Genomic DNA, 26,194 nt, shown 5'->3' with positions numbered 1-26,194 from the left:
TGAGAAAGACAATCAGAACTATCAGAAATTGTGTATAAAATATACTGTCCGTAAGTCCTGCCTACCGTATCGTAAAAACGCGCAGAAGCTACCACTCTAGTTCCTGGAGCATATGAATACGTGCAGCTTAAATCCAATATATGGCAATGAATATTTGTTTGTTCGCCTGCTAAGCATTCCTACACCATTAATCCGATTGCGATGATACTTTGGTGCGTTGTTGTGCGCACGCCCGCAATTAGGAGTAGTAGGACTGAATTGTCAGTGGTGAGCTACTTTCCAAACAAAACGCTTACCTTTCAGGAAAAGCTGCCTTCAAACTGAACACATACAGCCGCTCCGCAAAAGTCGTAGATACCATAACCGCGAACCTTCGTCGGCGCTGCCGCTGACAGAATTCCGCGCAGGTATTCAGAGACCCTCTCTCTAACCGTCACTTTAAACTACCCAAAATGATCTAAAGCTACCGCAAAGCGGTGTCATTAGCGGAGCTGTAACGCCACAGACTTACATCGCAGTCGTGTCTACCTCTCTGTTGCCACGGAAACGTCACACCAATAGCAACAACGTATTCCTTCGAACTTCTTCTGTTTCCAGAACGACTGTGATTTGAATAATATAAACGGTGTCATAATCCGACGTCGGTTACAATACACTTCCATAGAAGCTCACGCTCAGACCAGAGGTGACACGGGATTTTAGGTCATCCGTTTCTTAGTACACTAGCGGCTGCATACACGAGTGACACGGTGACAGGGTCAAGCTGAGTTTTTTCAGATCTCTTTGGTGGGAGACAGTACAGAATGACTTGGACGTTAGGCTAAGGAGGTAGACGTAAAGATAATAGGAGAAATGAGACTCTGTGTCGGCTGCTTTTTATTGCTTTTTCACATGTTTGCAACGAACATGCCGAAGAGCATAGGCGCTAGTTTTCACGAGAATGTAGATGAGGCTTACTAGATTCTCCAGTCAGTTACTAGAACAAATGGCCATCCTGACCCATAAATTAGCTAATAATCGAATATACACAGTAATGTGTGGTACTACAGACCACGAACCATGGAGATGCCAGATTCTATTGTTCTAATCGAACACTTTTAGGCCGGCCGTGGTGGCCGAGCGGTTCTAGGCGCTTTATTCCGGAACCGCGGGACTGCTACGGTCGCAGGTTCGAATCCTGCGTAGAGCATGGATGTGTGTGATGTCTTTAGGTTACTTAGGTTTAAGTAGTTCTAAGTTCTAGGGGACTGATTACCTCAGATGTTAAGTCCCATAGTACTCAGAGCCATCTGAACCCTTTAGGTTCAGGTGCTCGTCACAGTGTAGGTGACATACATACATAGGTACATGTAAAAAAAGTTGCTATAGAAACCAAAAACCCTACTCCAGAGGTACACACGGGCAAGGTTTGCAAGTCCTTCTTACTGTACAAGCTTAACTGGGTATAATACTCTATCACATAGTATCTGCTGCAGGCTCGTTCATCTGAGGCTGGCTGAACTTTCCGTGTGTGGGACTCTTCTGCTCGCGGGAACCCTTCTGGTCCCGAACTCTGCTTTGCCTGGAGTTTGAGGACATTTATTTACGGCATTTGAGATTGTTTGCATAGAGATAGTACCTGACTGCCTCGCTTTTTACCTCCAATTCGCAATCACTGATTGTGAAATCAGCCGTTTCTCAAAGCCTGTGACACCTTAATGGACTGAAGAAATCGGCTATCGACTTGCACTGTAAATCTCTTACTAAGGTAAAACGCCTACTGCTAATACTCAGACGATTTATCTGCTTTTCTTTCTCCCTAGCAACCCTTCATGATTCACTCATTCCAACGGTGAGGGGAAGGAGGGCTTTTTCATATCTCAAGCGTGTGCCTAGTATGCGTTGCAGTGCCTCATTTCATTTGTAACTAGGTACACATACACAAAGCAGACACATTTACACATTTCACGTACAAAATATGAGTCATGTCTATACCTCATTTGATTGAAATTACTCCAGTCGTTCATGAGTTATGCTTATGTGCCAACTCTTTTTATCCATACCATAAACCATAGAAATGATAAGAATATCTTACCGTCATAGTAACTTTTTCCGCATGTACCGAGACCAGTTTGGGAATAAATTGCTGCAGTTGTCCCAGACACATGTTGATACGTCATTGCCTTTGCAAGCCCCATCCCACACACTCCGACTCTTAGGGGTGCAAGTCATCAGGACTGTGAGCAATGAGCCAAGCGACCCCAAAAACTTTTGATTCGATACAAATGTCGGTCGTTATCGATTATTTTTACATCTCACGGTTTCTCACACCCACCTCTAGGGGTTGTAGTATTCCCACACCAGGTACGAACAAGTAACTATACAAATGTTGTACGCTCACGAATGAAACAGCTGGGAATTTTATGAGTTTTTACACAAGACGAAAAGACCGAAAATACTGAATATCCCAAAGAACTTGAATAAACATTTTCAGATTTTATTTCATCAACAAAAAATCATTGTCTTTCATATATTTTGTACGTGCAAACAGTCCGCTTTGTACACATTTACCTACTTAGAAAGAAAAAGAGGCACTGCAATGCATGCCGGCTGCTTACAGATATCTTGTCTTGTGACGCACTTTGAAGGAATTTTGCGAATGGGGCGGAAATTGGTAGATTTGCTGTACATGTACAGACAAACCAATGATTAAAATTTCAGGAAAATTGGATGATTTAATCAGGAGAAAGAGCTTCACGTGTTGAGAGCCAATAACGCGTTGGTCCAACTATTCGCTCATATGAAAGCAGCTATTCGGCTTGACACGGACTAACAGGGTTGTTGAATGCTCTTCTGAGAGATACCGTGCCAAATTCTGTCCGATTCACGCGTTAGAATGTCAAAATGCCGAGATGGTTGAAAGGCCCTGCCCGTAATGTACTGGTCATCGACGCTCAGTTTGAAGCGGGATTCATAACTGAAGACAATTCTGCACCAGTCAGTGAGATTCCAGGCCAAAGAAGAAGTGTCTGTAGACGCCACAGAGAGCGTCGGGTGACCCACCTCACAGCCGACTGGCATACGGCCCGACAAGTAGTGGCGATGTGCTGAGGTGTCACCTCATCCGCGGCACCCTTGCAACACAGCGGTACGTCAACGATATTCCACACCCCGTTTTGTTGCCGTTCATGGCAAACCATCCTGCTCTTATATTTAAGCAAGACAATGCCCGCCGCACACGGTGAGAGTTTCTAGCGCTTGTCTTCGTGCGTGCCAAACTTTACCTTGGCCAACAAGGTCGCCGAACTTCTCCCCAACAGAAAACGATTGGAGCGTTATCAGCAGGGCCATCCAACCAGCTCGGGATTTTGACGACTTAACACGCCAGTTGGACATCCAACAACTCTATCAGTCAATGTCAAGCCGGATAACTGTTTGCATAAGAGCTAGACGTGGACAACGTGTTATTAACTTGCTCACTTTGTTAAGCTCTTTCTCTTAAAAAAATCTCTCATTTGTTCTGAAACTCTAATGAATTTTTGTCTGTACATGGAAATTATATTTACCGAGTTTCGTCCCATTCGGTTAATATCTTCGTAGTGAATCTTCTTTTTCTCTCTCTCTTCTCCTTAGACTGTAAATCGCAATTCGTACAGAAGCTTCCAGTTCCGATTCCTTGAGCATATGAATGCATTCGGCTTAAGTTACTTGTGAAAATCTGGCAATGCGCAGCACATGCTCGACACAGGAGATTTGTTAACGACAAACATAACCATCTGAGGCAGTGGAAACTCATACCAATGTTACGAACATAGATCTCCCAAGACAAATAGAAATATACCACCATAAAGCAAAGAGTCTCGATTTATTGCTAAATGGTATGGTTGATTTAGTTAGCCACATTTATTTAAAAAAATGTTATAAGTGTAATGACGTGTAATATAATGAGACAATGTAGCTACAGTACAAGTGTCAACAATAGGTTAAATCTGGAACCGAATAAGAAGCTACATATGTTGTTAACTTTTATTGTAAGAAATCCGTGAATATTTAGACCTAAACATACACATGTGCGCATAAAGCGATGTTCTGCTGAGAAGTACAATTCTCACACTAAACGCCAACATAACACCAGCTCTACGTACTGGCCCTGACGGGCCATTCAGTGCCGATAGACCGCCGTGTCATCCGCTGCAAGTGGCGTCATTCGGAGGAGCGAGGACCGCTCTCTCGGCCATTGTCAGCTTTGCAGGTCTTGCAGCTCCTGCTTCACACTGAAGTAGCTCTTCAGTTGGCATCATGAGGCTGAGTGGACGCCACTCGCGTCATCGCGCCAAGGAGAAAACCCCTGCTAGCGCGGGGAATCTTAACTCCGGTCCTGCGCATAGCAGTCAGGTACCCTGACACTTAGCTACAGAGGCGGACGAACGCCAACACAACGTCAATAAGTGTTCCTCCCAGCATTTCTGATAGGTTTCTCACGCTTGCTCATTTTAGCTTCATTCCTTTTTTCCTTGATTTCTGATTTACAAATCGTGACTGCTACGGTCGCAGGTTCGAATCCTGCCTCGGGCTTGGATGTGTGTGATGTCCTTAGGTTAGTTAGGTTTAAGTAGTTCTAAGTTCTAGGGGACTGATGACCACAGCAGTTGAGTCCCATAGTGCTCAGAGCCATTTTTTGAACAAATCGTGACGGATAACCTTCTCTTAACATCTTTTCTAAGACTTCAGTAAGGTAACAGTAATAATAAGCAAACTACACTCGACGATGTGCCTGTATTGGACCGACAAGCATTGTGTAATGGATCGTGTAAAGCACAAATTTTTGTAACTAATGCGTTGTGTGTTACACTTTTTGTACATTCAATACAGTCACTCCTGTAAATGCAATTCCTCCCCCTCCTCTTTCTCCTCGTCCTTCTACTTCTTCTTCTTCTTCTTCTTCTTCTTCTTCTTCTTTTTTCTCTGTCCGCCTCGATAGCCGAATGGTCAGCGTGTCAGACTGCCGCCCTAAGGGGCTCGGGTTTGATTCCCGGCTTTGTCGGGGACTTTCTCCGCTCAGGGACTGGGTGTTGTGTTGTTTTCATCATCATTTCATCCTCATCCGGCGCGCAGGTCGGCCAATGTTGCGTCGAATGTAATAAGACCTGCACCAAGGCTGCCGGACCTGCCCCGTAGGGGGCATCCCGGCCAATGACGCCAAACGCTCATTTCCATTTTTTTCTTCTTCTTCTGCACTTCTAGGCAAAAAGCATGTTCTGACTTCACATTCAGAGTTGTTCTCATTTTTTCCTAGGCCTTCAAGAGTATTTATTTTCTTGTGGCTTATAAATCCGTATCCGTATTCGCTCTCAATGTTCATTCATTCTGTTCTTTGCATTTTCTTCCGTAATCGTTAACTGTTTCCCAACATTATAAACACTAAGTTCGGTCCTTAAATCTTCGTTACCTATTTTGTCTTATCTTGATCAGCTTTCAATCTTTCTTAAAACTCTCATTTCCGCTATTTGGATCTTACTCATGTCCTTCTATGTATCAATGCAATTTATGCATTAAAATAAATACGTATTTCATGAGCAGTATGTGTTACTTATACGTGCAAGTCATAAACAACGTTTTAAAAAGTATGTTCTCTCATTCCTACCTACAAGCTTTGCGGCAAGGTCTTTGGAAAATTTGTGCAGTCTACATATGAATGTGCAAGGTACCTGAGCCATACTCAGACTAACAGAAGGCAGGTGCCATTTGAATGATCATCACATGGCATCGTGTAAAGCAATTTATTGTTCGGAGAAGGTATTAAAATCCATGGAGAAGAAATAAAAACTTTGAGGTTCGCCGATGACAATGTAATTCTGTCATAGACGGCAAAGGACTTGGAAGAGCAGTTAAACGGAATGGACAGTGTCTTGAAAGGAGGATAGAAGATGAACATCAACAAAAGCAAAACGAGGATAATGGAATGTAGTCGAATTAAATCAGGTGATGCTGCGGGAATTAGATTAGGAAATGAGACGCTTAAAGTAGTAAATGAGAATTGCTATTTGGAGAGCAAAATAACTGATTATGGTCGAAGTAGAGAGGATATAAAATGTAGACTGGCAATGGCAAGGAAAGCGTTTCTGAATAAGAGAAATTTGTTAACATCGAGTATAGATTTAAGTGTCAGGAAGTCATTTCTGAAAGTATTTGTATGGAGTGAAGCCATGTATGGAAGTGAAACATGGACGATAAATAATTTGGACAAGAAGAGAATAGAAGCTTTCGAAATGTGGTGCTACAGAAGAATGCTGAAGATTAGATGGGTAGATCACATAACTAATGAGGAGGTATTGAATAGGATTGGGGAGGAGTTTGTGGCACAACTTGACTAGAAGAAGGGATCGCTTGGTAGGACATGTTCTGAGGCATCAAGGGATCAGCAATTTAGTACTGGAGGGCAGCGTGGAGGGTAAAAATTGTAGAGGGAGACCAAGAGATAAATACACTAAGCAGATACAGAAGGATGTGGGTTGCAGTAGGTACTGGGAGATGAAGAAGCTTGCACAGGATGGGGTAGCGTGGAGAGCTGCATCAAACCAGTCTCAGGACTGAAGACCACAAAAACAACAACATTAAAATAAATACGTCTATCATGACCAGTGTGTGTTACTTATACGTGCGAGTCATAAACAGCGGGTTAAGAAATATGTGCTCCCTTTCCTACCTCTAAGCTTCGCGGTGAGGGCTTGGGAAAATTTATACAGTCTACATATGAATGTGCAAGGTACCTGAGCCATACTCAGAGTAACAGAAGGCAGGTGCCATTTGAATGATCATCACATGGCTGACTGAACCATGCAGCAATTGTAGCGTGAGCCCCTCACGTTCAGTGTCACGTGCAGCACACGTTTTAGGTGTTACTCTGGACGAAGAGCAGGCATGATTTTTGGTCGTGCAGTGGTTTGACACTGACAGTCACGGGTGCCGCGATCATACTACACAGGGCTGTGGTTAAGTATTCGGGGGGACGGATTCAGATCATAGTGGCACATTCGGAGTCTATTTTTCCACAGTTCCTCTAACTCTTTTCTAGCAAATGCTTGGCTTCCTTGAGGTTTCGGTATTTCAGTCGGATGACTCTGACATCTCGCCGTGATATTTCCGCTGACAAATATTCCACCATCTTCACTTGTAAAACACTCACATTAAATGGATGAATGATTGTCAGCCGAAATTTGGTGGCAATTACTTTATGTCACCCCGTTGCAATCCCGAATCCTCATGGAATACACATTACGTCGGGTAATATTCAAGAATCGAATTCTACGATATTTCCTTCAAGAAGGTAAAGTACAATTTCCATCTCCGCCTTTCTAAAATAGTGCTTTTGGTCCGTCAAATGATCGCGGTATTGTCAGAGTGTTGCGCTTTGTCTTGCTAGTGTTTCATTCTATGACTGCGGTGAAATACAGATATTGTCATCTGTACCTACGTTGTATCCATATTATTTGAAGCTTACTTGAAATGCCTTAGAAAACCCTTTTTCCTTGGTCTGCTTCCTCATATGTTCGAGCTGGACATGTTTGGTAAACACCAGTCACATTGCAGGCGCTGAGCCAGTACCCTCTAGCAGTCGGTACCGAGTAACTTTAGATGTGATTGAATGTATCATTGCGTGCGGCGAGACACGAATATCAACTTCAGCTTTGAAATGATTTAATGAAGTACAATTTTTTTTCAGTTCATAGCAGCTGCAAAAAATACTGATTCAGCCACCTCAAATAAAAAAATTCTAGTGCCACATGATAAGATACTGTATTCTCGATTGAGAGGATAGGTATTCATTGTTTGTTTAAAGCTGTTATGGTAAATGCAGTGATTGTTACTTTGAAATGAGTCTACGGAAGTACAGCGACGTAGGTTTTGTGAAATCTTGTTAAGTAAATTTAAATAAAGTGAATCGTTCTGTTGTTTCTCGGATGTGGCGACAGTTTATAGAGACCGAAACTGCAGGGCCGACCGTGTGTGACATCAGAAAGGAAAACCATTATTTGGCTGTAAGGGTACAATTGTACCTCCTTAGCACTGCACGGCAACTGGCATCTGATTTCGCAGCATCCACTGGGCGTGTTGTATCGAGGCAAACGCTGTACAGAAGGCTTCGGTAGCGTGGCCATTGTTGTCGAAGAGTTAATGTATGTGTACCTCTGACGCGTATTCACAGAAGAGAACGTCCAGAGCGGAGGCGTTGTAACCTCCCCACAGTAAAATAATATGAATAATATTCACGTTTAGTGTAACCTCCCCACAAAATAAATTCCGTAACCTCCCAACAGATAAATAAAAAATAATATGAATAATATTCACATTTAGTGTAACCTCAAAACAGAAAAATTCCTAAACCTCTCAACAGTAAAAAATATAATTATGTCGTTCACATTCAGTATAACCTACCAACAGGAAAATTGCGTAACCTATCAATAATAAAATGTGACTAATCTCTCAATAATAAAAAATTGTCGCTCACTTATAACCTTTCAATAATGACTGTGAATTTAAACTGGTGAATTTTGGACGTCAGCAGTGCTGCGTCATGGCCCTGAAAGATCAATCTGAATAAAAAAGAGAAAATTCTTACCTCAATGAAGTCGCCGGATAACGCACATATACCTGCTCTTACAATAAATTTTTGTGCACAGCCCAGTGCAATGCTGGCCGATAGATTTGTCACGTATGAAAGGAGCAACTGGTTTTTCTTTGCAATATTCGGGATGACCAAGGATTGGAGAAATTAGTGAATTCTTTAAATTGAAATGAATGATTGTCAAAGGTTACTTTTTTAATAAGAAAGATTATTATTAAAAGATTTTTGAAACATTTACTTGGGACTTGATACAAAAATACTACATATGCGCGAGGCTGCTTTTACCTTATATTATATCGCTCAGGCTCCGCCATCGCTCCACCACGACCGGCCCAGCCAACACGATACACCAGACTGCTCGCTAGCAACTTACTACTGCTACTCCTACACAGTTCCTACTGCAGTCAACACTGCTCTTTGGTCTCAGATTCTCTTATAGCTTACATATCGCAGGTAGCGCGTGAGCAATACATCGAAATTACATCTGCTCGAGTGCGCTAGCAACAAATTTCTTAATCATGGACCTCTTACAGCGTCAACATGTCACGTGGACGGTCGAACAGTGGTTGAATGTTGTTATCACAGATGAATCCAGATTTGGTCTGGAGAGTGATTCTTGACGAACTCGCATCTGGAGGGAACGTGGAAAGAGACCGATATCGAGGATGATGCCTAAAGGTGTGTGCAGGGATTATGCTGACCACTCATGAAATTGCACGGCTGAATCGATAAGGTTTAACTGCCGTCAGGTATCGTGAAGATATCTTGGGACCTCATGTGCGGTTGTTGCAAGAGGTGCTGTGGGCCCAGACATTGTACTGATGGACAATAATGCTCTGCCGGCCGGTGTGGCCGAGCGGTTCTAGGCGCTTCAGTCTGGAACCACGCTACCACTACGGTCGCAGGTTCAAATCCTGCCTCGGGCATGGATGTGTGTGATGTCCTTAGGTTAGTTAGGTTTAAGTAGTTCTAAGTTCTAGGGGACTGATGACCTCAGATGTTAAGTCCCATAGTGCTCAAAGCCATTTCAACAATTTCAAAATAATGCTCGACCTCACAGAGCACGGGTAGTTGATGTTTTCGTGGAAACGGAAGATACTACACGCATGGCGTGGCCTGATCGCCCTTCCGACTAGAATCCCATCGAGTATGTCTGGGAAGCACTGCGGAGACGGGTTGCATCACGTCAGTATCCACCAAACGCTCACCGCGACTTGCGATCAGCTCTGCAGGAAGGACGGGCGTTATTGCCTCAACATGAGATTATGATACCATTCATTACATGTGCCGTCGTTGTCAGACCTCTGTTGCTGCCAGAGATGGCCATACTTCACACTGAGCGCATTAATCTGTTGTCGGAATGTGTGTGCAAATCCGTGAAACTGGAAAAAAACGAAGAATATTTTTGTCTACCGTTATACCGGGTGATCAAAATGTCAGCATAAATTTGAAAACCGAATAAATCACGGAATAATGTAGATAGAGAGGTACAAATTGACACACATGCTTAGAATGACATGGGGTTCTATTAGAACCAAAAAAATACAAAAGTTCAAAAAATGTCCGACAGATGGGGCTTCATCTGATCATAATAGCAATAATTAGCATAACAAAGTGAGACAAAGCAAAGATAATGTTCTTTACAGGAAATGCTCAATATGTCCGCCATCATTCCTCAACAATAGCTGTAGTCGAGGAATAATGTTGTGGACAGCACTGTAAAGCATGTCCGGAGTTATGGTGAGGCAGTGGCGTCGGATATTGTCTTTTAGCATCCCTAGAGATGTCGGTCGATCACGATACACTTGCGACTTCAGGTAACTCGTATGTAAAGTACACAAGCGGCAAGACGCAGTCAATACCTTCGCTGCGCAGTGCCGATGGTACTGTTACCGACGACTGTGCCGCTAAAGCGGAGTTATTGAACGCAGTTTTCCGAAATTCCTTCACCAGGGAAGACGAACAGCTGCTAGCATGAGTTTATTAGAAGTAGATACCTTAGGGGTTGCGAAGCAACTCAAATCGCTTGATATGGGCAAGTCTTCAGGTCCAGACTGTATACCGATTAGGTTCCTTTCAGATTACGCTGATACAATAGCTCCATACTTAGCAATCATATACAACCGTTCGCTCACCGATAAATCTGTACCTGCAGATTGGAAAATTGCGCAGGTCACACCAGTGTTTAAGAAGGGTAGTGGGAGTAATCCATCGAACTACAGACCTATATCATTGACGTCGGTTTGCAGTAGGGTTTTGGAGCATATACTGTATTCAAACATTATGAATCACCTCGAAGGGAACGATCTATTGATACGTAATCAGCATAGTTTCAGAAAACATCGTTCTTGTGCAACGCAGCTAGCTCTTTATTCGCACGAAGTAATGGCCGCTAACGACAGGGGATCTCAAGTTGATTCCGTATTTCTGGATTCCCGGAAAGCTTTTTACACCGTTCCTCACAAGCGACTTCTAATCAAGCTGGGGGCCTATGGAGTATCGTCTCAGTTGTGCGACTGGATTCGTGATTTCCTGTCAGGAAGGTCGCAGTTCGTAGTAATAGACGGCAAATCATCGAGTAAAACTGAAGTGATATCAGGTGTTCCCCAGGGAAGCGTCCTGGGACCTCTGCTGTTCCTGATCTATATAAATGACCTGTGTGACAATATGAGCAGTTCTCTTAGGTTGTTCGCAGATGATGCTGTAATTTACCGTCTAGTAAGATCATCCGAAGACCAGTATCAGTTGCAAAGCGATTTAGAAAAGATTGCTGTATAGTGTGGCAGGTGGCAGTTGACGCTAAATAACAAAAAGTGTGAGGTTATCCACATGAGTTCCAAAAGAAATCCGTTGGAATTCGATTACTCGATAAATAGTACAATTCTCAAGGCTGTCAATTCAACTAAGTACCTGGGTGTTAAAATTACGAACAACTTCAGTTGGAAAGACCACATAGATAATATTGTGCGGAAGGCGAGCCAAAGGTTGCGTTTCATTGGCAGGACACTTAGAAGATGCAACAAGTCCACTAAAGAGACAGCTTACACTACACTCGTTCGTCCTCTGTTAGAATATTGCTGCGCGGTGTGGGATCCTTACCAGGTGGGATTGACGGAGGACATCGAAAGGGTGCAAAAAAGGGCAGCTCGTTTTGTATTATCACGTAATAGGGGAGAGAGTGTGGCAGATATGATACGCGAGTTGGGATGGAAGTCATTAAAGCAAAGACGTTTTTCGTCGCGGCGAGATCTATTTACGAAATTTCAGTCACCAACTTTCTCTTCCGAACGCGAAAATATTTTGTTGAGCCCAACCTACATAGGTAGGAATGATCATCAAAATAAAATAAGAGAAATCAGAGCTCGAACAGAAAGGTTTAGGTGTTCGTTTTTCCCGCGCGCTGTTCGGGAGTGGAATGGTAGATAAATAGTATTATGGGGTTCGATGAACCCTCTGCCAAGCACTTAAATGTGAACTGCAGAGTAATCATGTAGATGTAGATGTAACCCCAAAGCCAATAATCGCACGGACTGAGGTCTGGAGACCTGGGAGGCCAAGCATGACGAAAGTGGCGGCTGAGCACACGATCATCACCAAACGACGCACGCAAGAGATCTTTCACGCGTCTCGCAATATGGGGTGGAGCGCCATCCGGCATAAACATCGTACGTTCCAGCAGGCGCTTATCAGCCAGGCTGGGGATGGTGCGATTCTGTAACATATCGGCGTACCTCTCACCCGTCACGGTAGCAGTTACAAAACCAGAATCACGCATTTCCTCGAAGAAAAAAGGCCAGATAACGGTAGATGTGGTAAATCCAACCCATACCGTGACTTTCCCGTCGTGCAATGGAGCTTGCACGACAGTTTTAGGATTTTCGGTAGCCCAAATTCTGCAGTTGTGGGCGTTGACAGACCCTCGGAGCGTGAAATGAGCTTCGTCGGTCCACAGCACGTTACTCAACCAATCGTCATCTTCCGCCATCTTTTGAAACGCCCACACCGCAAATGCTCTCCGCTCCACAAAATCGCCAAGTAACAGTTCATGATGCCGATGGATTTTGTACGGATAGCATCGGAGGGTACCCCTCAGTGCCAACCAAACAGTAGTGTATGGAATACCGGTGCGACGTGCGACTACACGAGCGCTGACTTCCCCGTGCATAGACGAACCCGCTACAGTCACCATTTCTTTCTGAACTGTCTCAGCAGCATTGCGCCTTGTGCTCGGTAGGCCACTACGGGGTCTATCGTCTAAACAACCCGTGGCTTCGAACTTCGAAATGATTCTCGCCACAGCTGCATTTGCCACAGCTGCATTTGTCAACGGACCTTTACCTGTTCGAATCCACTTCCTATGGCGATAGGATTGTAACGCTGAACTAGCACATTCCCCATTCTGATAATACAGCTTCACTAAAGGCGCCTTTTCAGATAACGCCAACATGCTGCGACTGCTGGCGCATCTGATTCTCTCTCTCATTACAGCTCGTTTTATACACGATTGTCATGTGCAGTCACTGACGTTTTGCTGTCCAGCGCCATCTGTCGTACTTTTTTTGTGAACTTTTTTTTGTTCTAATAAAACCCCATGTCATTCCAAGCATGTGTGTCAATTTTTACCTCTCTATCTACATTATTCCGCGGTTTATTAAGTTTTCAAATTTATACCGACTTTTTGATCACCCAGTACATGTTGCAGTTGTTCACGTTCTGTGTTGTTTACATTGTTTTTACTTTACTGTCAACTGTTTGTGCTGTTTTGTGGCAAAATAATCGCAACTTTGCAAAATTTACCTTTGTTGCTTTAATTTTGGACACCAGTATAGCTAGATCGCTTTATCATTCATTTTCTAAACGAAGGGGAATATTTTCAGGATATAAATAGTGTAGTCATGCCACGTATGTACCCATATGAGCAGGAGACTTTCAAACAGTTGAAGAAAACAGTCTTATGAGATCAGGTGAATCTCAAACAGTCCTTACTTCAGTAGAAGAGACCTGTAGGAAGATGGTGGAAAGAGTGATTCGATACCTGACCAGATGTCTTTTGTTCACTTGTGTCAACGGTGTAGTCGTTATAGATGGAAATAGGTTACATACAGAGTGTTACAAAAAGGTACGGCCAAACTTTAAGGAAACATTCCTCACACACAAATAAAGAAAAGATGTTATGTAGACATGTGTCCGGAAACGCTTAATTTCCATGTACTGTACTTCCTCGATTCACCGCCAGTTGGCCCAATTGAAGGAAGGTAATGTTGACTTCGAGTGCAGTGTTTACAAATGCGTAGTTGGCAGATGCCCGTTTGATGTATGGATTAGCACGGGGCAATAGCCGTGGCGCGGTACGTTTGTATCGAGACAGATTTCCAGAACGAAGGTGTCCCGACAGGAAGACGTTCGAAGCAATTGATAGGCGTCTTAGGGAGCACGGAACATTCCAGTCTATGACTCGCGACTGGGGAAGACCTAGAACGACAAGGCAATTCTTCGTGCAGTTGACGATAACCCTAATGTCAGCGTCAGAGAAGATGCTGCTGTACAAGGTAACGTTGACCACGTCACTGTATGGAGAGTGCTACGGGAAAACCAGTTGTTTCCGTACCATGTACGGCGTGTGCAGGCACTATCAGCAGCTGATTGGCCTCCACGGGTACACTTCTGCGAATGGTTCATCCAACAATGTTCCAATCCTCATTTCAGTGCAAATGTTCTCTTTACGGATGAGGCTTCATTCCAACGTGATCAAATTGTAAATTTGCACAATCAATATGTGTGGGCTGACGAGAATCCGCACGCAATTGTGCAATCACCTCATCAACACAGATTTTTTGTAACATCCTGTATGTGAAGTACATGGTCCTTAAGTTTGATGCATTTAAGAGTGAGAGTGAGGCTGTGTGCCGCCCCACAGGTATGCTGGGACCGTTATTGGGAGCTGCGAGGGGCGACTGCACAGTGGGCGACGGCATGCGGCAGACCACGAGTTGCGAGCCACGCCACGCCATGCTAGTACCGGCAGCACGCGAACACAGCGCCGGCGGTGGCTGCGCGTGGCTTCACGTCGCGTCGCGTGAGGCCGCCCTCGTGATAACGTCGCCACTCACACAGCGTCCGCAGACCCCCCCCCCCCCCCTCCCCTCGAGCACAGCCGACCAGCTATCGCATGCGACGGCTCTCGATCTACCTGCTTCGCGAAACAGGGATCCTTAAATAGAAGCGTATTACCAAAAGATGACACAATTTTCTCCACGTGCCCGACAATCTGTTATTTGAACGACGTTAGTGAATCCCCGAAACCAGCTCGTCATACTTCGCCACTGCTGTTTACTGTTGGCTCTGCAAAGGATAAGGAGGATGTATGACAGTAAACATCTCTGTAGAGTCGTTTCATAAGACTGCTGTCGCATTTGTTTTTTACCTTGTGTGTGCTAGAATGTGAGTGACTGGGTGTTTTCCTGTATAATTTCGGGTATGTTTTGTGTTTATATATATTTTTAAGGAAAATTCTTTATTACAAATTTATAATAATTATACAATCTTAACCCACTTCCTTAAATGGTTAGTGGGTCCTAATTTTATCCAACATTAATTGCAGCTAGATACAAATTTAATTAATTAGTGAACTACAGCTATAACTAGATAACAATGGGCAACTAATATATTTATTATTATTAATTTTAACTTTATATGACCTACGCTTAACTAAACTCTACTGCCTGCAGCGTCACAGTTGTGTCACTAGTTTATAAACCTAATTTTTTTAACCTTGCTCATCGAGATAATCCCGATGAGCGTGCCCCTGACACTGGGCAGGCCAAGGATGTTATTCGCTGCAGGTTCCTAAATAACTAATTTCCTAAACTAAGTCCTATTAACTAGTTCTAATCCAAGTCAAGTCCGGTGCTTTGTCCTGTATCGGTGGTGTCGTACCCCACTCCCCCTAGTCCTGAACGCGGCGGATTCCAGACTATGAGGAAAGGCGGCCTGTCCACGCGCAGGCCGTATGGGAATAGGGCGCTAGATTCAGCTAGTGTTTGGTGTGTCTCAAATTGTTAATTTATGTCCCTTAGGTATTCTTTTAATACTTTTCGTGATACCTCATCCGCCAATTGGTTAAGAGTCTGAAAAGTGTCTTCTTGTCTAAGTAAGTAGTATGTGTCATGGTCAAGTAACTGGTCATGTAACGTTGATGCTACATCATTGAAAAGGGGGCACTCGTATACCACATGATCGGGAGTACCCTCTGATACACCACATTTCCCGAACCGACATAAATATGTCGGGGATGGCCCGTGACCAGTAAGAAAATGGATCAGTCCTCGGGTAGGTTCAAAGTATTTCATGCCCAGTCGTTCCCTGACGTTAGAAAGAAGTTCAAATGTTCTGCGACCTGTTTCTTCTGCTTCCCATAATTATTGCCACAATTGCTCGCCTCTTTGCCTTATCTCACCCTTATCCTCAACCCTAATGCCTAATATCTCTTCTATCTTCGCGGTATTCCCCTTTTTTGACCAAAAGCACGCACCCTGTTTCAGAATTTTTATGTCCAGGGGGCAGGGCCCCATTGTGAATAATAGAGCTCCCCCCGGGGATGTTCTGTAGACCCTCACAGATCTCATTATCATGTTTCTCTGAACCCTTCTCACTGTCATGGCGGGCATGCGCCCAGACTCCCGAGGCGTAACCTACTATTGATGTTAGGATACTGTTGTGATATAGCTTTATGAGGTTGGCGGAGGAAGAAAATTCTTTTATGTTTTCTGTTTAGTAGTTGAGTTGCTATTCTTCTGGGAGCACCGGTTAAACAACCTCGTGTCTCTTACCTGAACAAAGAGGTCTATCCTTTTGTTCGCGCGTTGTCTGTCTGTCAGGATGGTGGCGGAAACGATCCCTCTGGTCGCTTCCGTTTCATGCGTGGGTTTTATGAGTTGTCTGAGTGAAGCCCCCCTCTGCTGCTAGTTAGTGGTGAGTGTGGTCATAGCTTTTAAGTAAGCCTAATGCTACCAGTTATGAGACAGATCGTAACTTTAACAACAGACTTCATACATGAATCACTGAGAAAACGTAAGTTTTTCAGCCTAACTGAAGTGTTTCGGTTAATTCCTCGGGATGTGGTAGGCGTTGTTTATGATAGACAATGCCTGCGTTAATGATTGTACCCGGTGGTAGAAGTGTGCTGTGTTCACCTGGAACATTCCGATGTGGAGTGCGCTCCACGGAATATGGTTAAGCTGAGCAAGGGTGTTTTTAATCTTGGGTGAATGTGAGAGTAACGGTGACTTCGTGTGTGTGCGACATATTTTTATTTATTTATTGTACATTTATTTCCCTGTATACAGTGTCGACCGTGTTCTGGTGTTGTACCACGAGTTCTTTATTCTGTGACCATGTACCTCCGTTACTCCTCTCTATGCGTTATCCGGTCTGTTGTAATTGATCACTGCCGGTTGACTTAATTGACCTATATCATTTTCGTGTTTTCACGAACTTCTGGTATCTGCCTCTGTTTAGTGGTGACCACGTGTTCTTTGAACCGTTGGAGGTCTTCCACCTTGCTGGTTTTGATGTCAGTTCACTGCGATTCATGTTCTATTCGCTCCTTTTGTCGTGTTGCCTCATTGATTCCACACATTTCGTGATTTTCTTTTATTTCTGTTTGGACGGTTACGTGAGTGAATCAATCCACCATGTGGTCAATTCAGTTCATTATGTGTTGTCTGCGTGAAATGCCGCGTCGTGTATTGATGGTATCACGGTGTTCCAGTCGGTGTAAACCTTTTTGGGGTTAGTGCATGCACGAACTGATGGTGGTTCCATCCTATGAGCTTCGTCTTTTCTCGTGTGAATCTAAAGTGCATGAAGGAAGTCGTGTGTTTCCTGTTTCTTTTCCTCTCTTTTCCCTCATATACGCCTAGTTAAGCCGGACGTTGTGACCGAGCGGTTCTAGGCGCTTCAGTCTGGAACCGCGCGATCGCTACGGTCGCAGGTTCGAATCCTGCCTTGGGCATGGATGTGTGTGATGTCCTTAGGTTAGTTAGGTTTAATTAGTTCCAAGTTCTAAGGGTCTGATGACCTCATATATTAAGTCCCATAGTGCTCAGAGCCATTTGAACCATTTGAACGCCTAGTTAAATTATGCGACGTAATTGGGTTTTATCAAAGCAGGGTAATTTGTTCCATGTTCAGGCACCGGTTAAGAATATTGATAGGATGTCCACCGACTATTCTTAGTGGCTACCTCAGAATAATGCCTTGTTACCTTCTTTATAGCTCACCAAATGACTATCTGATTTGCAGGTTAATCCTTTTAGAGCCCTTTGTTCTTTAAAATACTCGCGTGGTTTTACGTGCTACTCAAAGACTAGTTGCAGATTAAATTCTGAGTTTATTTAACGATATTACGTGTTCTGGTCTTTCACCTTGTTCATTACAGTTGAAATTTTATTACGGTACCTTTTCTTTTGAACAAATAGTCTAATATTTTCCATTCAGTCTCTTCTCGTAAATGAAGAAGGGCTTGAGCTGGAAGTTACCCAGTGATTTAATTGAGCATTTATCCCTTGCAGGCGGCTTGACCACTGATTGCGCACAAATATTATTGCACATTCCTGGCAGATAAAACTGTGTGCCGGACCGATACTCGAACTCGGGACCTTTGCCGAGTTCGAGTCTTGGTGCAGTAATCCGAGTCCATGGTGCAGCATGAAAACGACATAACTGTACAAAAGTTAATCACAATCACGAAAACACGAAAATAAAAGAGAGAAACTTTTCGTGAACTGACATGCCACAAATTTTGATGTGTGTGTGTGTGTGTGTGTGTGTGTGTGTGTGTGTGTGTGTGTGTGTGTGTGTGCGTATAAGAAATTTCAGTAAAATTCTAGTATAGGTACTGGAACCTTCAACCATTTCAACCACACTAATCTCACGACTCGCCTAAGTAATTCAGTCATCATCATAATGATAAACAAATAGTTCGTTGACAACTTTTGGTAACTATGTCCTTATTTATGGTAACTCTCCGACAGAGATCTGGTAATTTCTTAGAGATCCGCAGATGGTCATGTACATCTTATAACTGTCATGCGTCACCCGTGCCAGCAAATAGTGCATTATTTTCTTTTTTACCTAAGAGCACATAATAAAATGCGACTCGTGTTACAGGCCCTCAGATATTAACATGCGTACACTGCATTCTGGCTGCAGCTTTTAGTGCCTGCTACTGTATGGTTCCACATTTATTTTTTTACTAGTTGACAAACCAAGCATTTCCCGGATATTAATTTCACCAATTTTCTTCTAGAAACGAAACCGAAAAGTGAACTGTGTTTGTTGTCTGATGTACCGGACAGTTTCTGTACATTGGATGCAGCTGCTTCGCTTGTGTACAGCCCGTTTTTGTAAACGTCTCTATGGCAATGCCTCTTCATGGCGCCTGTTTTCGCTTACAGCCGTCTGCGTTTCACAATTGAAAGCTATCAGAAGCACTCCCAGGTGTCTGGGATTACATGAAGATGACTCGACAGTAGAAGTACCTTAGTAGCAAATAGTAAATTATTAAAACTTTGCATGACGGATCATTTTCCCACGCATTTCAGTGTTTATTAAGGCACATCTCTTGAGCTATGTGCTGTACGACAATATATTTGTGTGGGAACATAAAGCGGCATATGTGGACAGTATTTACGAAAAATGCACAATGAGGCAGTTTTACGCACTTCTCAGTGTTTATGACGTTCTATCTCACGAACTGTGTGTGGTTACAGATATTATTTTGTAGGTGCATATAGCGGCTGTGATATTTATTGCGAATAGAGTTAGTAGCATAGAAATCTATGATAGATAGATGGCTCTGACCCCCACAGTCATTGTTTCCTGACAGGAAGGGATTTGTGTGCCAAATTTGGTTGAAACCGGTCTAGTGGTTTAGGAGATTATGTGAGTCACACACACACACACACAACAGTCCCTCCCTTTTCACCAACATAATAGAGCATGAAAATGTAAAGCATCCTTGAGACTAAGCTGTGCGTGTATATTAATTCAGTATTGAACTTCACGCAAGTACACTACAGTCGAAGAACAATCATAAACAAAAGAAAAAGACAAAAATATGTTCTAAGTTGGGAGTGATAGGAACATAGCCCAGACGCAACAAAACTTTAAATTGACAACACTTTATTACAGTATTTTACAATAGTTAAAAAGGCTGCAACCAAAAACGTTATTAATTACAAAGCTGTTACAAAACGGGCACCACACGTCCCAGGTTCCATATTACGCCAACAGCGACCGTCTGCAGTATTTTGAAGAGTCTGATTACAGATTGGTATAGGTAACTTCTAAAACAAGAAACGAGTTTACATATCCGAACAAATACCATTGTTTTAAGAGCATACAATCCACCCCGAGCTCGGGAGTTCTAATACATTATTACAGCAATTATTATTATTAAAGAATATTTTCACGGACAAGAAAAACTTTTAAAAACCGAATTTTAAATAAAAGATGCACGGCGTCAGTAAAAGGCGCCGCTAAGGTTACTCTGCATGTAATTTACTTGTAAGAAATGAAACTCTAGTAGTAGCCGTCCAATAGCAAAATAATATGCGGATGGTTACTGCGATAAACTATTAGGCCAATGATGGCAATTTCGAGTGATTAAGTAAGAATATGTTTCAATAAGCTCAGCAGCGCTAAGATAACTCAATAATATTTAAACGACACAACAACTTTATGACAACATATAGTAATAAAACCCCTGTCTTTCGAAGGCAGGCAACACATCGGCTGATAAAGATAACATGCTATATTCACATAAAACTAATAAAAGTCAGTGCTGTTAGGAACAGTGCGAAACCCGCTAAGACAGTTAAGGCACGAGCAATAAACAAAGTTTTACATACTTGAAAAAGCTCACCAATATCATGCCGACGTGCAGTTCACCTTGTTCAATCACGTGGAGTAACTTTCCATCAGCCACAGCGCCTTTCAAATGTGGCACCAATAAAGGCGATTAGCATCCACCGCATTCCACATTCGCGAGCCACACAATGCCGCTGCTCGGTGCTATTACCATAGCCGACTCAACCCGGTGCATCGTGGAGCTTCCTTCATGTCGAGCGCCGTATCTCCATGCAAGCCCGTGCGCGACAGGTTAGCAACACTTCACGCCACTGCTCGATCTCCATTGCTGTCTACTACAACTATTAGAGTACACTTCGGCACCACACCACCTAGTGCCTGCCGTAAACTCACAGCACAGCAAGTCGCTCGGTGTGTAAAAAGGCACATTCACCTGCCCGTGTCATAGCTGTCCCTCTACGGTCTGTCTTTACTTGCTGGGCGCTCCACGCCCGCCACCTTGCGGAGGGTGATACATCGCAGACGGAGAGCGATATCTCTGATGTCGGCTACGGACTGTCTCACTGTCTTGGGATTGCTGGTTCCTCTGTACGTCCTGCACCAGGTCGAACATAATGTCAGGTCCAGCAACATCTCGTTGTCTCCATGCCGCACAGTGATTTATCAGAATGCATGTTCTACTGAGAACCACTGATAGTTCTCGTTCTCAGACACACTTGAGCCAACAACCCTTCGTTGTTTCATTCAGGACCACATTATTGTGGAGTTAAAGGGCATCCTTCTCGTTCCCTCGGAATGTCTAATCGTCTTTCTTGTCTTTAGTGTGCTGTCTGTAAACTACAGTTACGCCATGTTTATGTGAGACAGCATCGGTTACTGTGCGGCTGATCCCGGCGGAGGTTCGAGTCCTCCCTCGGGCATGGGTGTGTGTGTTTGTCCTTAGTGGTCCGAGAACGGGGCTCACAACCCGAACCACACGCCACTGTTAAGCACTAATGAAGGACTGGGCCCCTTACTTCGATTGCACATAATTCATTAAGGTCAATCCAACACATTTATTTCAAATAACATAAATGAAGTTACATTTGAATCTGTCTGACATTAAACAGGAATAAAAAAAGCAATTTCAATATCAGCTGATTTAGTGCATGAAGCGCGAGTTAAGCCAATAACCACATAAACTAAACAATTCTCCGTAGTTCAAAGAAAGAGAAAACAAAATTGAATCAATACACCCCCACTGACAAATATCCAAAAAACCTTACAATACTACTAAAAAGAATACACTGAAGTGGGGAGCAGTCATTCACCCGACAGAACACTTCAAAATGAGTTTAATAACACAGCTGCGTGCCCCAGAAAACTGCAAGACATTAAATACACTTTACATACAATTAACATTACGCCACTTCTGTTTGAACTGCAGTGTCCCAAAGAAACAGGCGCTTATTCTTTCCCCTTTCTATGCGGAGGCTGAGCCAGAAACACAGATTGCCACAAAACACAGTTTTGCTGTGAAATCTTACAGGACACCCGGAAGCAGTTACAGACAAGGGGTCGGCACCCACCAATAACACAGGGTAAGAGTCAGGCTGGGAGCACATCCTACGAGAACTTGTTCACACTATGCTCACCACAAACTGTAGACATTCCGGCCGAACATCCGCTTGCGGTGGCTGCCAGAAGGACGAAGCAAGCAACAGGCCCACGCCGTGCTTCTCACACAGGCACCTCAATTTGTACAAACATCTAGGCCAACACCAACTCTTGACTCCCCTATCACTGCGAGGCTTGGCACAGTTTATATTAAATCCCTTCCAGGCAACCAGTAAGCGCCGCAGGAGTTTCACGATTTGCAAACAGCCCCAGCGTAACAGGCATCACACATGTGCTTACGCCCAAGCCACCACTCCGCCAGTCTCACCGGCCACCCCAAACCGACTGCCTCTCGCCGTCCCGCGCGCCCCAGCCGAAAACGCAAAGATGCTCATGCCCGGGGACGCGCCAAAGATAACAAGTCGGTCGCTGATGATCGACCAGCGATCTGGTTCAAATGGCTCTGAGCACTATGGGACTCAACATCTGTGGTCATCAGTCCCCTAGAACTTAGAACTACTTAAACCTAACTAACCTAAGGACATCACATACATCCATGCCCGAGGCAGGATTCGAACCTGCGACCGTAGCAGTCGCGCAGTTCCGGACTGCGCGCCTAGAACCGCTAGACCACTGCGGCCGGCCCAGCGATCTAGCTCACTTAGGATAATTTAGGTTACTTAGTGTGTAAGCTTAGGGACTGATGACCTTAGCAGGTAAGTCCCATAAGATTTCACACAGATTTGAACATTTGAACAGCATCGGTTATAAGATCTCTTTCACTCCACAGGTGAACGGGGAACGGGAGCCGGCGCTGGTGTACCGCGACTTCAGGGCGGCGGCGCTGCGGCTACTGGGCGTGCACGACACGACCGCCCCCGCCGCCCCCGTGCCGCCCACGACGCCCGGCCTCCTGGGCGGCGGCGCCACCGTCGCACCCGCGCCCGCCCCCGCACCTGCCCAGAACAACCACATCCGTAACGGAGGCCCGCCAGCTGCCGTCGCCAACAAGATGGCCGTGAACAAAATCGCCGCCTCCAAGGCGGTGCTGGCGCAGCCGATGCTGGCCGCGCAGACCAACTCGACGCCTCCCGCCGCCCCCGTCACGCCGCCGGCCGTGGAAGCGGTGCCCGTGTACCGCGCGCCTGCCAAGGGCTTCCCGCCGGTCATCTGGGTCATAGGTCAGTGTCTGCACCATACATCACAGTCTACAGACAGACTTGGCACTTTCCTAGTGATTACTCTCGTTTACTTCCACGTCCGTTACCATTTTATAACAGTTTATAATCCATTAACTGTAAAGGGTGAATGCACCTTCACCAAGAAAAATCCTAAGTATTACCATATTTCATTCTTGCGCTAGTGCAAATATGGGAGGTATATTGAAAAAAATCGCAATACCAAAAAATAATTAATTTAGAGTAATGAAATTTCGGAAACTTATTTAAGTGATCCACATTGCAAGATCATAGGCTGATGTAAGCGCGAGGTACACCATTGCAAACGTGGAACGTTAGTACGTTAATAACTCGTGTAACTGCCAGAATATTGAATGCAAGCATGCAAACGTGCATCCATTGTGTCGTATAGATGCCTGATGTCAGTTGGTGGGAAGGAGTTCCATGCCTTTTGCACTTGGTCAATCCATACAAGGGCGGTTCTACATCTACATCTAGATCTACATGGTTACTCTACAATTGACGCTTAAGTGCCTGGCAGAGGGTTCATAGAACCATTTTCATACTAGTTCTCTACCATTACACTCTCGAATGGCGTGTGGGAAAAAGGAACACTTAAATCTTTCCGTTAGAGCTCCGATTTCTCTTATTTTATTATGATGATCATTTCTCCCTGCGTAGCTGGGTGTCAACTAAATATTTTCGCATTCGGAAGAGAAAGTTGGTGATTGAAATCGTAAATAGATCTCGCCGCAAAGAAAACTGCCTTTGTTTCAGTGACTGCCACCCCCAAGTCGAGTATCATTTCAGTGACACTCTCACCCCTATTGTGCGATAACACGAAACGAGCTGCCCTTCTTTGCACTTTTTCGATGTCCTCCTTCAATCCTACCTGGTAAGGATCCCACACCGCGCAGCAATATTCCAGCAGAGAACGGACAAGTGTAAGGTAGGCTGTCTCTTTAGTGAGTTGGTCGTATCTTCTAAGTGTTCTGCCAACAAAGCGCAGTCTTTGTTTCGCCTTCCTCACAATATTATCTACGTGGTCTTTCCAATTTAAGTTGCTCGTAATTGTAATTCCTAGGTATTTAGTCGAATTGACAGCCCTTAGATTTGTGCGATTTATCGTATACCCTAAATTTATCGGATTTCTTTTAGTACCCATGTGCATGACCTCGTACTTTTCTTTGTTTAGTGCCAATTGTCACTTTCCGCACCATACAGAAATTCTATCTAGATAATTTTGTAATTGGAATTGATTGTCTGATGATTTTACTAGACGGTAAATTACAGCATCATCTGCAAACAATCTAAGGGGGCTGCTCAGATTATCACCTAGACCATTTATGTAAATCACGAACAGCAGAGGGCCTATGACACTACCTTGCGGAACGCCAGATATCACTTCTGTTCTTTTCGATGATTTACCGTCTATCACTACGAACTGTGACCTCTCTGAGAGGAAATCACTAATCCAGTCACACAACTGAAACGATACTCCATATGCACGCAATTTGATTAATAGTCGCTTGTGAGGAACGGTATCAAAAGCCTTCTGGAAATCTAGGAATATTGAATCGATCTGAGATCCCTTGTCGACAGTACTCATTACTTAATGGGAAAAAAGTGCTAGTTGTGTTGCACAAGAACTATATTTTCTGAATCCGTGTTGGTTATGTATCAATAAGTCATTTTCTTCAAGGTGATTCATAATGTTCGAGTACAGTATATGCTCCAAAATCCTACTGCAAATTGAGGTCAGTGATATGGGTCTGTAATTCAATGGGTTACTCCTACACTCCTGGAAATGGAAAAAAGAACACATTGACACCGGTGTGTCAGACCCACCATACTTGCTCCGGACACTGCGAGAGGGCTGTACAAGCAATGATCACACGCACGGCACAGCGGACACAGCAGGAACAGCGGTGTTAGCCGTCGAATGGCGCTAGCTGCGCAGCATTTGTGCACCGCCGCCGTCAGTGTCAGCCAGTTTGCCGTGGCATACGGAGCTCCATCGCAGTCTTTTAACACTGCTAGCATGCCGCGACAGTGTGGACGTGACCCGTATGTGCAGTTGACGGACTTTGAGCGAGGGCGTATAGTGGGCATGCGGGAGGCCGGGTGGACGTACCTCCGAATTGCTCAACACGTGGGGCGTGAGGTCTCCACAGTACATCGATGTTGTCGCCAGTGGTCGGCGGAAGGTGCACGTGCCCGTCGACCTGGGACCGGACCGCAGCGACGCACGGATGCACGCCAAGACCGTAGGATCCTACGCAGTGCCGTAGGGGACCGCACCGCCACTTCCCAGCAAATTAGGGACACTGTTCCTCCTGCGGTATCGGCGAGGACCATTCGCAACCGTCTCCATGAAGCTGGGCTACGGTCCCGCACACCGTTAGGCCGTCTTCCGCTCACGCCCCAACATCGTGCAGCCCGCCTCCAGTGGTGTCGCGACAGGCGTGAATGGAGGGACGAATGGAGACGTGTCGTCTTCAGCGATGAGAGTCGCTTCTGCCTTGGTGCCAATGATGGTCGTATGCGTGTTTGGCGCCGTGCAGGTGAGCGCCACAATCAGGACTGCATACGACCGAGGCACACAGGGCCAACACCCGGCATCATGGTGTGGGGAGCGATCTCCTACACTGGCCGTACAGCACTGGTGATCGTCGAGAATACACTGAATAGTGCACGGTACATCCAAACCGTCATCGAACCCATCGTTCTACCATTCCTAGACCGACAAGGGCACTTGCTGTTCCAACAGGACAATGCACGTCCGCATGTATCCCGTGCCACCCAACGTGCTCTAGAAGGTGTAAGTCAACTACCCTGGCCAGCAAGATCTCCGGATCTGTCCCCCATTGAGCATGTTTGGGACTGGATGAAGCGTCGTCTCACGCGGTCTGCACGTCCAGCACGAACGCTGGTCCAACTGAGG

General features: G+C 44.7%; 1 protein-coding gene across 1 annotated transcript in view; it reads left to right on the top strand.

Annotated features, from left to right (window-relative positions):
* LOC124616363 (adenylate kinase isoenzyme 5) overlaps nt 1–26,194 on the top strand; it is a 459,756-nt gene that overhangs the window by 364,534 nt on the left and 69,028 nt on the right. Inside the window, exons 6-7 of the mRNA XM_047144672.1 lie at nt 22,863–22,961; nt 23,148–23,253. Of these exons, the coding sequence (XP_047000628.1) occupies nt 22,863–22,961; nt 23,148–23,253 (205 nt within the window). The remainder of the gene's footprint in view (nt 1–22,862; nt 22,962–23,147; nt 23,254–26,194) is intronic.

This window comes from Schistocerca americana, chromosome 5 (assembly GCF_021461395.2).
Source record: "Schistocerca americana isolate TAMUIC-IGC-003095 chromosome 5, iqSchAmer2.1, whole genome shotgun sequence".
Classification (NCBI taxonomy): domain Eukaryota; kingdom Metazoa; phylum Arthropoda; class Insecta; order Orthoptera; family Acrididae; genus Schistocerca; species Schistocerca americana.
This window is presented reverse-complemented; position numbering and strand designations above follow the sequence as displayed.